The sequence below is a fragment of the Mastigoproctus giganteus genome, chromosome 3 (assembly GCF_048544385.1).
Source record: "Mastigoproctus giganteus isolate SK-2022 chromosome 3, ASM4854438v1, whole genome shotgun sequence".
In the NCBI taxonomy this organism is placed as follows: domain Eukaryota; kingdom Metazoa; phylum Arthropoda; class Arachnida; order Uropygi; family Thelyphonidae; genus Mastigoproctus; species Mastigoproctus giganteus.
This window is the reverse complement of record NC_143577.1, coordinates 210,544,766-210,557,938: the sequence shown is the minus strand read 5'-3', so window position 1 is coordinate 210,557,938 and position 13,173 is coordinate 210,544,766. Positions and strand designations below refer to the sequence as shown.

Sequence of the window (13,173 nt, the reverse complement as noted above, 5' to 3'; positions counted from 1 at the left end):
TATAAAGTATATAAAAAAAAGTAAAATGTGTAAAAAATAAGTAAAAATAATTTCATAATAAAGTTTTATAGAATACTCAATTTTTATTAAGTTCACATCCAACACTATGATGACTTCTTTACTGTTTGTTGCTGAATGATGTTTCTGAAGCAGTCACAAATCAATATTTTGCTGGATTGAAGCATATCAGCGGTGAGGCCTACAATTTTAAGAAATTGTACAATTTAAAAACAGTTTCTTCACTACAATTTCTTAAAATTGTAGTGAAGAAACTGTTTTTGTCATCAACGAAGCTCTGGTTGGGCTGACAATCAGATTCACTTGTGAACATCCTTGTTCACACGCACTAGATGAAATTGGTATCTTACTCAGAGCATTCATCAAATGCTTCAATACTTCTGAAACAGTCTTTTCAATTAGGTATTCCCGAAATCCACGAATCTCTTTCATTTAACTGAAACCTAATTTGCAAGTACAGATCACTGTTGAAAAAAAGCCGTGAATTAGGGTTGAATTTGAAAGTGTCTGCAATTCTGCCTAGACATGATAGGAGGGAGTATATGATGAGAGCCTTGTTGATCACTTCAGCCCTGGAAATATTGTGCAAGGCTCAAGGGGTAGAATTTTTTTTCAGCCTGGTCTGTACTTGTTAACAGTAGAGACTGCTTCTACAGGGATGGGATACACTTAAATAGAAAGGGTGCAAGAATATTTGCTGATGCTATCGAGACAGTGTTAGGTGGGTCGGAAAACTGCTAGCTTGGGGGGGATACAAGAACTAATAGATTAACAGTAGCCACTGGCAGAGGTGAAAGTGATTCTTGCACTGCTTCTATTGGAATGAGTACCAGCCTGGAAAACAAGATGCAGGATATTTCAGAGACTGCTGGGAGTCATTGCAGTATAAGTAAACACATGCAAAGAATAGGAAAAGGTGCATGTATTGCGTGTACACCAATGCTAGGAGTTTGGTAAATAAATTTGATGAATTTGAGGTATTGCTCAAAACATCAAAGGCAGATATTGTTGGGATATCAGAGACGTGGTGTCACAGATATAAGGAATGCAGAACTGGAATTTGGGGAGTAAAACATCTACAGAAAGGATAGACAGGATAGGAAGGGAGGAGGGGTTATGCTATTAGTTAAGAAACACAAAATCCAAGGAAGTGAAGCCAGTCTACATCGCTGGACAGTGCAGTGTCGAGTCACTTTGGTGTGACATAAGCATTGGGAGATCAAAACTGAGAGGAGTGTGCTACAGGCCTAATGACTCTGATGAGTATAATAAGGAACTGTACAGGGAAACAGAGTGGGCCAGTAAATCAGAGTCTTAATAATGGAGGATTTTAATTTTCCAGGTATTGACTGGAATTTGTGGATTGGTCACTCACACACCAGCAAGGCTTTTGTGGATTTATGGGATGACTGTTTTCTACATCAGCATGTTTGGGAGGCAACTAGAGGGAGTAATACTCTTGATTTGATTATCAGTAGTGATTCTTCATGCATTAAGAATCTGCAGATAAAGGAACCACTAGGTGGCAGTGATCACAGTGTGCTGAAGTGGGATTTACTCAAGGAGGTAACTACCATCAGGGGTAAAGGGAAGGGTTATTGCTTTCGTAAAGGCAACTGCGATGGTCTGAGACAGTATTTAAATTCTATACAGTGGGACCAACTGATGATGTTACCAACAGCAAATTCAAAATGGGAAGCATTCAAAGAACTTATCTTGGAAGCTACTAGGCTTTACATACCAATAAAAAATATTGTTCAAGGTTTAGGCCTAAATGGATGTCAGATGAACTAACGAGACATATGGTAGAGAAAAAAATGCATGAGATACATATAAATTAACACATGACACAGAAGCCTATGATAGATATAAGTTGATCTTTAACCAAGTTACAAAGGAGGTTAGGCAGGCGAAGGCAGATTACGAGAAATCTTTGGCAAGGGATTCAAAGAAAAACAGCAAAGATTTCTTTACTTATGTAAACTCTAGAAGGAAGGGGATGAATCAGATTGGTCCACTTGATATTGATGGTTCAACTGTTGATGATCCTGCTCAGGTAGCTAACAAACTAAATGAATATTTTGCATCGACATTCACATGAGGGGTTATTTAGTGAGGGGAATGCCAGAGGTGTATTCAACTCTGGCAGTAAGCTAGATAATCTTGTAATAACTGAGAGTAAAGTGAAAGAGAAATTGTTGAAGATAAACACAAGAAAGGTACCTGTGTTGGATTGGATCTATCCAGTTATATTAAAGGAGGCAGCAAAGGAAGTAAGCAAATCCTTAGCCATAATTATGAGAGCTTCCTTGGACTCAGGGGAGGTACCGATAGACTGGAGATGTGCAAATGTGACCCCAATTCACAAAGGAGGATCAAAGGCTGACACAAGTAATTATAGACCTGTGAGTTTAACTTCTGTTCCAGGAAAATTAATGGAGACACTGGTTAAAGAAGCACTACAGGATCATCTAGACAAGACTTCAGTTATAGCTCAGACACAGCATGGTTTTGTTATGGGGAAGTCTTGCCTGACCAATCTGATTGGATACTATGATGCAGTCACAAAAGAACTGGATGCAGGGAATAACTTTGATATTATATACTTGGATCTTAGAAAGGCTTTTGATACTGTTGCACATGGAAGACTGCTGCACAAATTGGAGCAGTGTGGCATGGATAAAGGGATGTGGCATGTGCTATGGATAAAGGGATGGTTGAGGGGGAGAAGACAGAGTGGTAATCAATGGATACAGCTCATCATGGACTAATGTTATTAGTGGAGTCCCTCAGGGTTCAGTGTTGGGTCCATTATTGTTTTCTGTATTTATAAATAATATTGATGATGGTATATCAGGCTTAATATCTAAGTTTGCAGATGATAGGAAGGTTGGCAGGGTTAATGACATGACAGTACTTGTTAATGACATGACAGTACACTGCTGCAACAGGATCTAGAAAAGTTGAGCAGATTGGCTGAGAAGTGGCAAATGAAGTTTTAACATTAACAAATGTAAAGTACTACATATGGGAAGCAGTAATCCCAGTGTAACGTATCAACTCTGTGGTACCACACTAACAGTGGTAGAGAATGAAAGGGACCTGGGGGGGGGGGTTGTGCAGGCAAATATGAAGTTTTCTGAGCAGTGCAGATGGGCTGCAAGAGTAGCTCATGGTGTATTGTCAATGATATATAGGAATTTTTCTAGCAGGGATAAGGAGGTGATTATTCCCTTGTATAAGGCAATGGTCAGGCCACACCTAGAGTACTGTATACAGGTCTGGAGGCCTCATTTCAAGAAGGATGTAGAGCTGCTGGAACCAGTACAGAGAAGGGCAACAAGGTTAGTGACTGGAACAAAGGGTTGCTCTTACGAAGAAAGGCTTAAATTTTGCCAATTACAGTGTCTAGAGACTAGGCACCGGTGCGGTGATCTGATAGATGTGTATAAAGCTTTGAATGGTTTGAGCATGCTCAGTGCCGATGGGATTCTTCCTCTTGCTCAGAATAATCACCTGAGAGGGCATAAATTCAAATTGAGGAAAGACAGATTAAGATAGATGTGCAGAAATTTGCCATTAGCCAGCAGGTAGTTGGCTGGCAGAACAGACTTCCATCCCTTGTTGTGGAAGTTGATAGCCTAAATAAATTTAAGGCTCAGCTGGACAGGTATTTCGAACAAACGGAGGGGTGAAGTGGAAGCGTGTGTGTGTGTTTTTTTTTGCTGATGCTGCATAAGCTTGCTTTATTGCATCATATGCCTCTACTAATGCTAATTCACCATGGTGTGGAATACATTCAGCAGGCTGTACAGATGTATGAGGAAATCGCCCATGGTTATTCCATTTTGAGTGATATCCTTGTGATATCACTCAAAATGGAATAACCATAAACTCTACTTTGATATCAAGTAGTGTTTCAGAATCCATAACGTGCCTTACCTTGTAATGGAATATGACTGAACTGGCCTCCACTCAGCAAAAGACACAAGGTACAGTTGCAGCATTATCAGGAACACGAATACTGGATAATGGAGGTGGCAAAGTGTTGCCTGAGTATAGCAGTGATGGAATAGTGGTGTGGGAAATGTTTTAGCAAAATGGGGTCGTTGATGCCAGTGGAATAACATTTGAATGACAGGTCGTCTGGTCCAATTTTAATACAAATTGTAAAGGACTGAAAAATCCTTCTAAAAGAAGCCAAATATAAAATTTCATGATAATCTTTCTACTGGGAGTAGAGTTATTACATGCAGTTGGACAGGTAAAGAAATAATCATTGGATTTCTATTGGTCTAATTTTAATGAAATGCAGAATGGCTTGACATTTTTTTTTTTTAAAAGTCAAAATATAAAATTTCATAAAATATATGTCCACTGGGAGTCAAGTTGGTGCTGTCAATGCAGACACACAGATCTAAAGACAAAGACAACAGGTGCATTATGCATGTATGCTAATGTGCCTAAAAACATGCAGTGGGGTTATAAACCAATTCCTGTTTGTTCCTATTTGAGATTGTCTCGTGTAATTTTATTTGAGAAAAATGGTACATAAAAGATGAAGCTTAGTATGATACAAAAATAAAATATAATATTTGCCTGTAAATTATTCTAGGATTTCATTTTTAGTCAGAACTTTCTTTAAAAACATTTTTAAACACCATGGTGTGTGGGTAAATAAATCAAAAGGGAAAAAATGAAAATCTAAGCAGTTCAACTCGAGTAGAAAGATCTGTCTTTAATTTTTTGAAGCTATATAGATAATTTTCAGGGTACTTTCTGAACCACTTATTAGTCAAGTAAGTGGTCCTTATTACACTTAAACTTCACACACTATGATAAGGATAACAACTCAATTACTGAAGAAGTCATACAAGTGGTACCATGGAACATCTAAGAATTTTGCATTCTTTCTAGAAATTAAAAACAGATTTCACTCTATGCAGGCTGAAGTGCTTAAATTTTTATTCTCTTTCATTACAGTAAAAATGTAGACACATAAGGAAACTTAGTAAACACTAATTTTTGTTCAAGAGCTACACAACATGACATATTACAAACCATGTTCTGATCAAAGGAATATTCAAAACATTTAATAACTGAATGATGTACAAGATCTCTCAATTGAATTTTATTCAACTGGGGATATGGTTTTGATTCAGTTGCATTTGTTCAAACAGTTTATATACACACTAAAATATACATGGTGAATAATTTGCCAAAACTGTTTCAGAGAAAATTAATATCAAAATAATTAAAACCTCTCCTTCAGCTCCCTTTGCTGCTAGCTAAGGTGTTAGTGGGATGGACTTAGGTAAAAATGGAAATTTTTATCCCTTATGTATGACTATTATATACTTTTTAAAAAATTAAAATGATTGTACAAAAATTATCTGGACCTGGAAACTATGTAAAGTTGTCCATGAGCAAAAATGCCAACTTAGTTGAAAGTCTGACTCAGATTTGTTGACTGATAACTAAAGCTAAGAAATTGTCTTCTCTTCAAAGTAAGAGCTAAATGCAAGTTAGTTTCATGGGAGTTAAATCAATTCTTGGTTTTGAAAATTTTTTGGAATATTTTTTCTCTCAATTTTACTGCTAAATAAAGCATATTCACAATAAGAATCAGGTCTAAAGCTTGTTTAGTTTGGAGTTATTCAAGTTCAAAGAGCATTCTCGACAGAGGGATAAAAGCAAATTATTATACATAGCATTAGTATAATTGGTGAAAATTCACTAAACATTTTCTAGTGTTATCTGGTTGTAGCAGGATCATGGTCAATATACCAATACTGCCCACTTCTATACTCTATCTCAAATTTAGTTGTACTGGATCAAAAGCCAGCATAGATCCTAGGACAAAACTTCACCGAGCTTGTCTTTCTCCTTCAAATCTTTTTTGTAATTTGTGGCAGTAGTCCAGAACCACCACCCAACATGGTAACTATTCCACATGCTGATTGTTAACTACATGGTTAACAAACAGCATGTGGTTCTTTGACACCATGTCTCTCAGAGAATTATAAAAATTCATGCATAAAAATACTAACAGGACATAAGAAATAAACTTCAGTGGCAATTAAATATTTAATGATTTTAATATCAATTTAGTTTTCAATAAATTCTCAGAAACAATATGCCTCTATTCCAGTAATGTTTTGCTATTGGGACGGTATGGTTCTTCCATACTTAACTTTTTTAATTTCTTTAATGAGGATTATATACAAAAATGACTACACTATGGTATATAGCGTTTTCATAGTGAGCACAAGAAATAATGAAACTATGATCAGAAGAAAATTTACTGTATATGTGAATTTTATTTCATAAAATTTTGCTTGTATACTTTGAAGACAGACAAGCTTATGAAGATCACCTTGTGGTGGTTCAATGTTACTAAAAAACTTATCTCTGGTCTTTTCATCCAGAAAGTACTACCAGTGGATATGAAATCCAAGACCTCTAATCATCCATAAGTGTTATTCAAGAAGCTTCCAGAAACTATCAGAAGCAAGAGTAACTAGTCACATCCATATTTAGAGATGAAGTGAAGTTGATAATTATCTATATCAATCTAGTTTCCAAAAGCACTCTGGTTCAATAATGAAGATTTTACCATTTCTCCCCATTTGTTAGTCACTTTAAAAAAGATTCTTTAATTTTATTCTCTACTGTACCCTAGAAATAATCATAAAAATGGAAGTACTGTATTTTTAAGATCCAGTTTATTATATTAATAATTTTAGCATTTTATTAAAATTTATGGCTATGCTCCACTTTATGGTACCCCTATGTGTTTCATTATGTGATGAATAGAAGGTTGCATGCAGAATGTTAACTGACAAAAATAGTTGTAATTAGAAGGAAAAAAAACAATTAAGAGGGGGTCATGTTTTTAACAGACTCATTTGTGTTTAGTGAAAAGTTAGGTTTTTACGGGACTTCTGGTTCAACCAAAAACCGGTCGTTGCCCACAGCCAGGGGGTATCATAAACTGGAGTTTTATCAAATGTGTATAGGAACTACCATCACGGCTGAAAGACAAAATTCCGAAGATTAATTCAGAAACATTCTATACTAATTCATTTGGGGGCACTGCAAGAGTTAGTAAGTTTATTACAAAATTCAATAACTTTGTCAAATGGAAGTTTTATTTTGTTATATTATTTATAGATCAGTTTATTGCAAAACTGCATATCAGTTACATTTTATTTTCACAAATAAATAAACCATCATAACTTAGTTGAACTAATGGAGTGATTAAATCAGGTTTTCAAAATAAAAAAAAAGTGCCTTTAAAATATAAGACACCCTTCATATATACTGTAAATTTGATTAAGTGGTTAAATACAATGTAAATTTGGTTAACACTAAAGTTTTAGGTGAATAGTGATTACACCTGAAGTGGTGGCTGTTTTATTTCAAATTAGCAGATCCAAAATTAAACAGCCCTCAGAAATACCAAGAGTATGCATTGTGGTAACTACCAAAAGAAATATGGCAAACCCTTCTGACTACAAAACTATACTGGAATATCACTTCCTTTATATAATGAAAATCATTTTAAACCTTGATCCTTGGATACTGCTCCATGTACAACAAATTCACTGCAAATCAGAATTGCACCTGAAAGATCAGTACATATCCATATGATTGAATATTTTTAGCATCAAGGCAGCGAGCGAGAAAGGCTAAAATTATTGGGATTATTTTTGTCACATATACAGAAACTCCAACTTATATAATACTCAACTTTACGTAAGTTTTAGCCGGCCAGTAAAAATTTAAATTGTGGAATGTATTTTGCATCCCATAGCAAAATGGAGGTATCGTGAAAATATTGTAATGTGAACCTAATAACATTGTTGTTGGTTTGGTGTTTTTTTTTTTTTTTTTGGTAATTCGTTTTAAGTCCTTGGAAGTTGAAAATTTCACTATATTACTAAGCTATTTATCTCTCTGAAAGGACATTTATAATGGAAATTGCATTACACTTTCATCGTTATCATATGTTTCCATTATAAGAATCAATTTTGAATGCCTTTCTGATATTTTTCTAAACCACATTTCTGGAGGTCACGACCACAAAACAACAAAAACAATTTCCACTTTGCGGTTTATTGGGCTTTTCTGTTAGTGCATCTAATTATAAATGATTAGTAAACTATCTTATCGCATTTGCAATAAATACCGATAACTGTGTGTGGATTTTTACACTATTATGATGAAATGTGTTCCCCTTCACTGAAATCTTCAATCATATAAAAAACAATTTTCAGAAATTTCTCTTCATTCCTATTTACGTATTACAATGATGAAGGGAAAGCAACCAACAAAAAGTGCAAGTGGTGGTAGTGCCAGGAAATGAAACAAAAATTTAGAAATGAAGATGAAGTACGAAGCAGGACAAAGTTTGTCATCTATTGCAAGGGAATTAGATCTCGCTGTTTCAAAAGCGAATACTATTTAAAGGACAGTGCACTATACATGCATTGTCAAAGGATCAATGCACTTAAGATCAACAGTGATCACAAAAAAGTGTTCAGGTGCTAATCGAAGGTGGAACAGCTGTTAATAATATGGATGGAAAATCAGATTCAGAAGCAAGTTCCCCTGAGTCTAATGATCATTCAATCAAAAGCAACCAGTATTTATAAAGATAAGCATGGCAAACCCCAAACCAAATTCGTGGCAAGCAACGGGTGGTTTAATAGGTTCAAGCATCGTGCTGGTTTCCACAACATTAAAGTATGCGGTGAAGTAGTCAGTGCCGATTCTGCAGCTGCAGAGAAATTGCGATGTGTTGGAAAAAACTGAAGACTGCTATTCAACGCAGCAAATTTTTAACGTTGACGAGACTGCTCTGTATTGGAAAACAATACAGGATCAAACATACATTGCCAAAGAGGAAAATACAATGCCAGGTTTCAAGGCATCAAAAAATAGGGCCACACTCTTTCTTGGGGCTGATGGAGCAGAAGATTACAGATTAAAACCACTGCTTGTATACCATTCTGGAAGTCCTCGTGCATCAATAAAGCCACCCTACCTATGCATTTTCGATCGAACCAGAGAGCATGGATAATAATACAGGCATACCTTGAATAACGAATAGGATGCGTTCCACGAAATTACTTCGTTAAGCGAAACTTCGTTTTCAGAGGTAAAAATACTATGGCCAGAATAGGGATACATTCCTACGTAAATAGATAGTATGAATCAGAGCTGTAATACTCAATGTTTTTTTTTTTCGTTTTTTCCGTTTTAATTTCTGGAGGGTATCATACGGAAGTGTTCCACGTACTATATTGAGGTAAACTCCTCTTATTAATTTACTAATTCCTACGTAAAGAAAATGAAAAGTTTTTTTGAACAAAGAAAAGTTTTATTAAATAAACAGTCAACTTGCATACAAAGTGAAATCACATTTTAAAATAATGTCTAAAGTTGATTGTTTATGCTCTTTTTCTCTTTCATTTAACAATTGCCTATACGGAGTTATTGCATTTAACACTGATCGCTTAACAATAACACTTCTTCCTAAATCAGGATCATTTTCACTAAAAAAATTTAAACATTTTCAATGTCATTTAAGCACCTTTTTAAATCTTTGGTTGTTAACACTTTTTCGGCAGGAACTTCTTTAACCTCGTCTTCATTATCTTTGTCTTCACTGCTAACAAGGTTTTCTAAATCTTCCACCGAAAAACCATCATCTTCTGCATTCAATAAATTTCTAACATCCTCTTCATCGACATTTTCGAAACCTATTGACTGAGCCATCTGGATAACTTAATTTCTAATTTCTTGGATGTTATTTTCTTCTTCTAGTACAACTTCTGGCCATATTTTGTGCCAAACTCCATTTAAGCATTTCTTAGTGACTTCTTTCCAAGAACTATCAATGTTTTCAATTGCGTTTTTAATGGTGTAGTTTTTCCAAAAAGTTTTAACTGTCATTTCCTCTTTATCCTCTAGTTCAGTTAAACTGCTTAATGTTCGACGCAGATAATAAGCTTTAAATGATGCTATTACTCCCTGATCCAATGGTTGAATCAAGGAAGTTGTTTGCTGGAAGAAACACAACTTTGACAGGAATGCATGTGTCCAACGTGTTAAGATCAGTAGGATGTCCCGGAGCATTGTCTAACAACAAAAGAGCTTTTTCTTCAAAGTTGTTTTTTTTGACAATACCGTTTTACTTCAGGACAAAAGTGGTTAACAAACCAATCAGTAAATAACTCCTTGGTAACCCACGCTTTTCTATTTGCTTTCCACATTACAGATAAATTCATTTTTATGTTACCTTTTAATGCCTTCGGATTTTCTGAATGGTAAACTAATAACAATTTTAATTTATAATCGCCAGAGGCATCTGATCCAAAGAGTAACATTAAAAGGGTCTTTGGCTGCTTTGAACCCAGCAGCTGATTTTTCTTCAATAGAAATGAAGCTTTTTGTTGGTAGTAGTTTCCAGAACAAACCACTTTCGTCAACATTGAACACCAAATTTGGAAAATTTTCACGTTTAATTATTTCCTTTAGTTTTTCTGGAAACTCATTTGCAGCTTCTCCTGTTAATTTTACACTATGAATCCTGGCCTGTTTTTTAAATTTCTCGAACCAACCACGAGAAGCCCCAAAGGTTTCCGTAATTTCTTCAGTTTGTTTAGATGTCAGGTGATTAAACTGGAATATATATATTTTTTTTATGTTAAATGGGGCTTGAAATTGCCGACTTTGTTATATCGAAGCTTCGTTATCAGAGGTAACGTTAACTGAGGTATGCCTGTATATCTCTTTGAGGATTGGTTTAAATGCTGCTTCATTAAAGAGGTTGAAAAATATTGTAACGACTATGTTCCTTTCAAGATTTTGCTTCTATTAGAGAATGCCCTAGACATCCTACACATCTAGATGATTTCAATTTGAACGCGAGTCATAATTCTACCACCAAACACAGCTTTACTCATCCAACCTATGGATCAGGGTGTTATTTCAAATTTAAACGCATACTATTTATGCACATTTGCTCTGGCCTTGTCTGCAGTAGATGATTAGAAAAAAAATTTACATTAAGAGACTTCTGGAAATTTTACAATATTTATCATACCACCTTAAACATTAATAAGGCCTTGGCAGAAATTACTAAAAGCTGTTTAAATGGCAATGGAAGAAAATATGCCCATGGCAAGTAAAAGGCTTCAAATGATTTGAAAAAGACTAATCATATGAAGAAGTTACAGATGAGATTGTAAAGGTTGCAGAGCTACCTTCAGTTGGAGGTTGATGCCAAAGACATGGAGGAAGAGGAAGAAGAGAAGGAATTGTCTAACGAAGAACTTATTGACTTGCAGGCAGCAATAGTGAAAGAAGAAAATGCTGACGAAACTCAAGATGAACCAAATGAGGAGCTGAGAGACGCTTCACCAGAGATACGGCAATAGAATTTCGTGAAATTGCATTGGCAATGGCGAGGTTTAAGAGGATGTATCCCGACAGTGAATGATTCTTAAAAGTTGAGTGAATGATATGCTTGCTTGCTACAAAGAAATCTTAAGATGAAAAGAAAAAAGCCAATATCCAGTCATCCATTAATGTTCTTTTGTAAGGTGAGCGGCCAACCCCTTCCAAATCTCCACAGCCCTCAACAGCGTACTTATCAGCTGAAGACGTAGATTCTGGCAACAATGCTTGAGGTAAAACTTACTGATGTTATACCTGTCTCCTCTCTTCTTTTGTAATTTAAGTTTTTTTTTTAAATTGCACGCTTCTGTAATTTTTCCTGCGCATGAGATAAAAAAATTGAAGAAATAGAATAAATAATTCTATTTACATGTTCGAACATTTATTTTTTGATTCAATCAATTCAGCGAGCATAGTTGCGAATGCTGCACAAGCATGAGAAAAATTCCGACTTGCGTAGCGTTCCGTGGAACACAACCCTTGCCTAAGTCGGGAGTTCCTACATGCTGAAAGGTTAAACAAATCGCATCACCCCAATGATTGTGCCTCAGGCTTAAACAAAAGGTAGACCCGTGGATAATGCATCTTCAAACGGGAAGCCACCCACCCATGCCTTGCTGGTTGACTTTTGAGCACCTTCAGGGAGGAATTAAAGAATACTAATACCATTAATCGCTGCCTAAGATCAAATGCAGTAAAATCAATGAAAGAGGATGTGCCTGTGGCACTGATTTCCATGAAGAGAATACAGCAGAGTCTGTGGAAGCAGTAACTAACTAAATTTAATAAGTTTTAATATGACAAGTAGCTTTCTGAGTAATGAACTTCTTCAGCAAGTACATACAGAAATGCAAACATGATTAGATGACTGGGAGAGTGCTCAGTCATTCACTAGGCCAGATCAGGCCATTGTTGTTGATGCACGGCACACATATTAGATTGCTACCAGAATTTGTTGTGTTTCAACACTGATTCCAAAATTGGGTGTAGTCTTGTAGTTCTACTGTTATTTAAAGCTTTGTGACATCTGGATATATTTAGGGACTCAAACCACAGGCAGTGATAGTAGTGTCAAGATTATGATGAGTTGACCAAAAATGTTCTGCAATTGCAGTGTTGAGTCACCCAGGCAGATGGATCTGTCATGTTCTGAAAGGTGGTCTTGATGATGTCTGGACCTTTCCCCTACATAGCAGCTGCCACAAGCAGCAAAATCAGTCTTGTAAAAAGTTGCAGCCAATCAGAGTTGAGTTTGAGTAACTGTGCTTGTTTGCTAAGGGGTTTCACTTGTCCAAACTGACCCCCAAGATACTAAAACTTTGAATGGTAAGTCCCAAGGCTATGAAACCTAAATGGATTTCCAAACCATTAATTGTAATTTTATTAAAGCTTAATGAGGATACTCACACATGAACTTTAGTTTTTGTAACTGTCTACAGGTATTTATTGAATTTATAAAAAAATTACTTATATACAAGGTAACTTAAGCACTTACCCTCTGCTTTGCCGGGTATCTAATGAACGTCGTGGTGGCAAAGGATGCCAAATTTTCTGAACCTGCTGCTTCCACGAAAATAAACGTCTTTTCTGTTGTGGAGTGAAAGCCTGAAAAATGAAGATAATTTATTTTTCATTCACACACACCCATACCAGTATATTCTTATAAGAATTTGGCAAAATTATCAGCCT

At 35.7% G+C, this 13,173-nt stretch overlaps 1 protein-coding gene across 3 annotated transcripts in view; it reads right to left on the bottom strand.

The window, feature by feature from the left end:
* smg (sterile alpha motif domain containing protein 4 smaug) overlaps positions 1–13,173 on the bottom strand; it is a 522,350-nt gene that overhangs the window by 38,133 nt on the left and 471,044 nt on the right. For all 3 annotated transcript variants that reach the window (XM_090369606.1, XM_090369605.1, XM_090369604.1), the window contains one exon: positions 12,980–13,089. In XM_090369606.1, the coding sequence (XP_090225732.1) occupies positions 12,980–13,089 (110 nt within the window). The remainder of the gene's footprint in view (positions 1–12,979; positions 13,090–13,173) is intronic.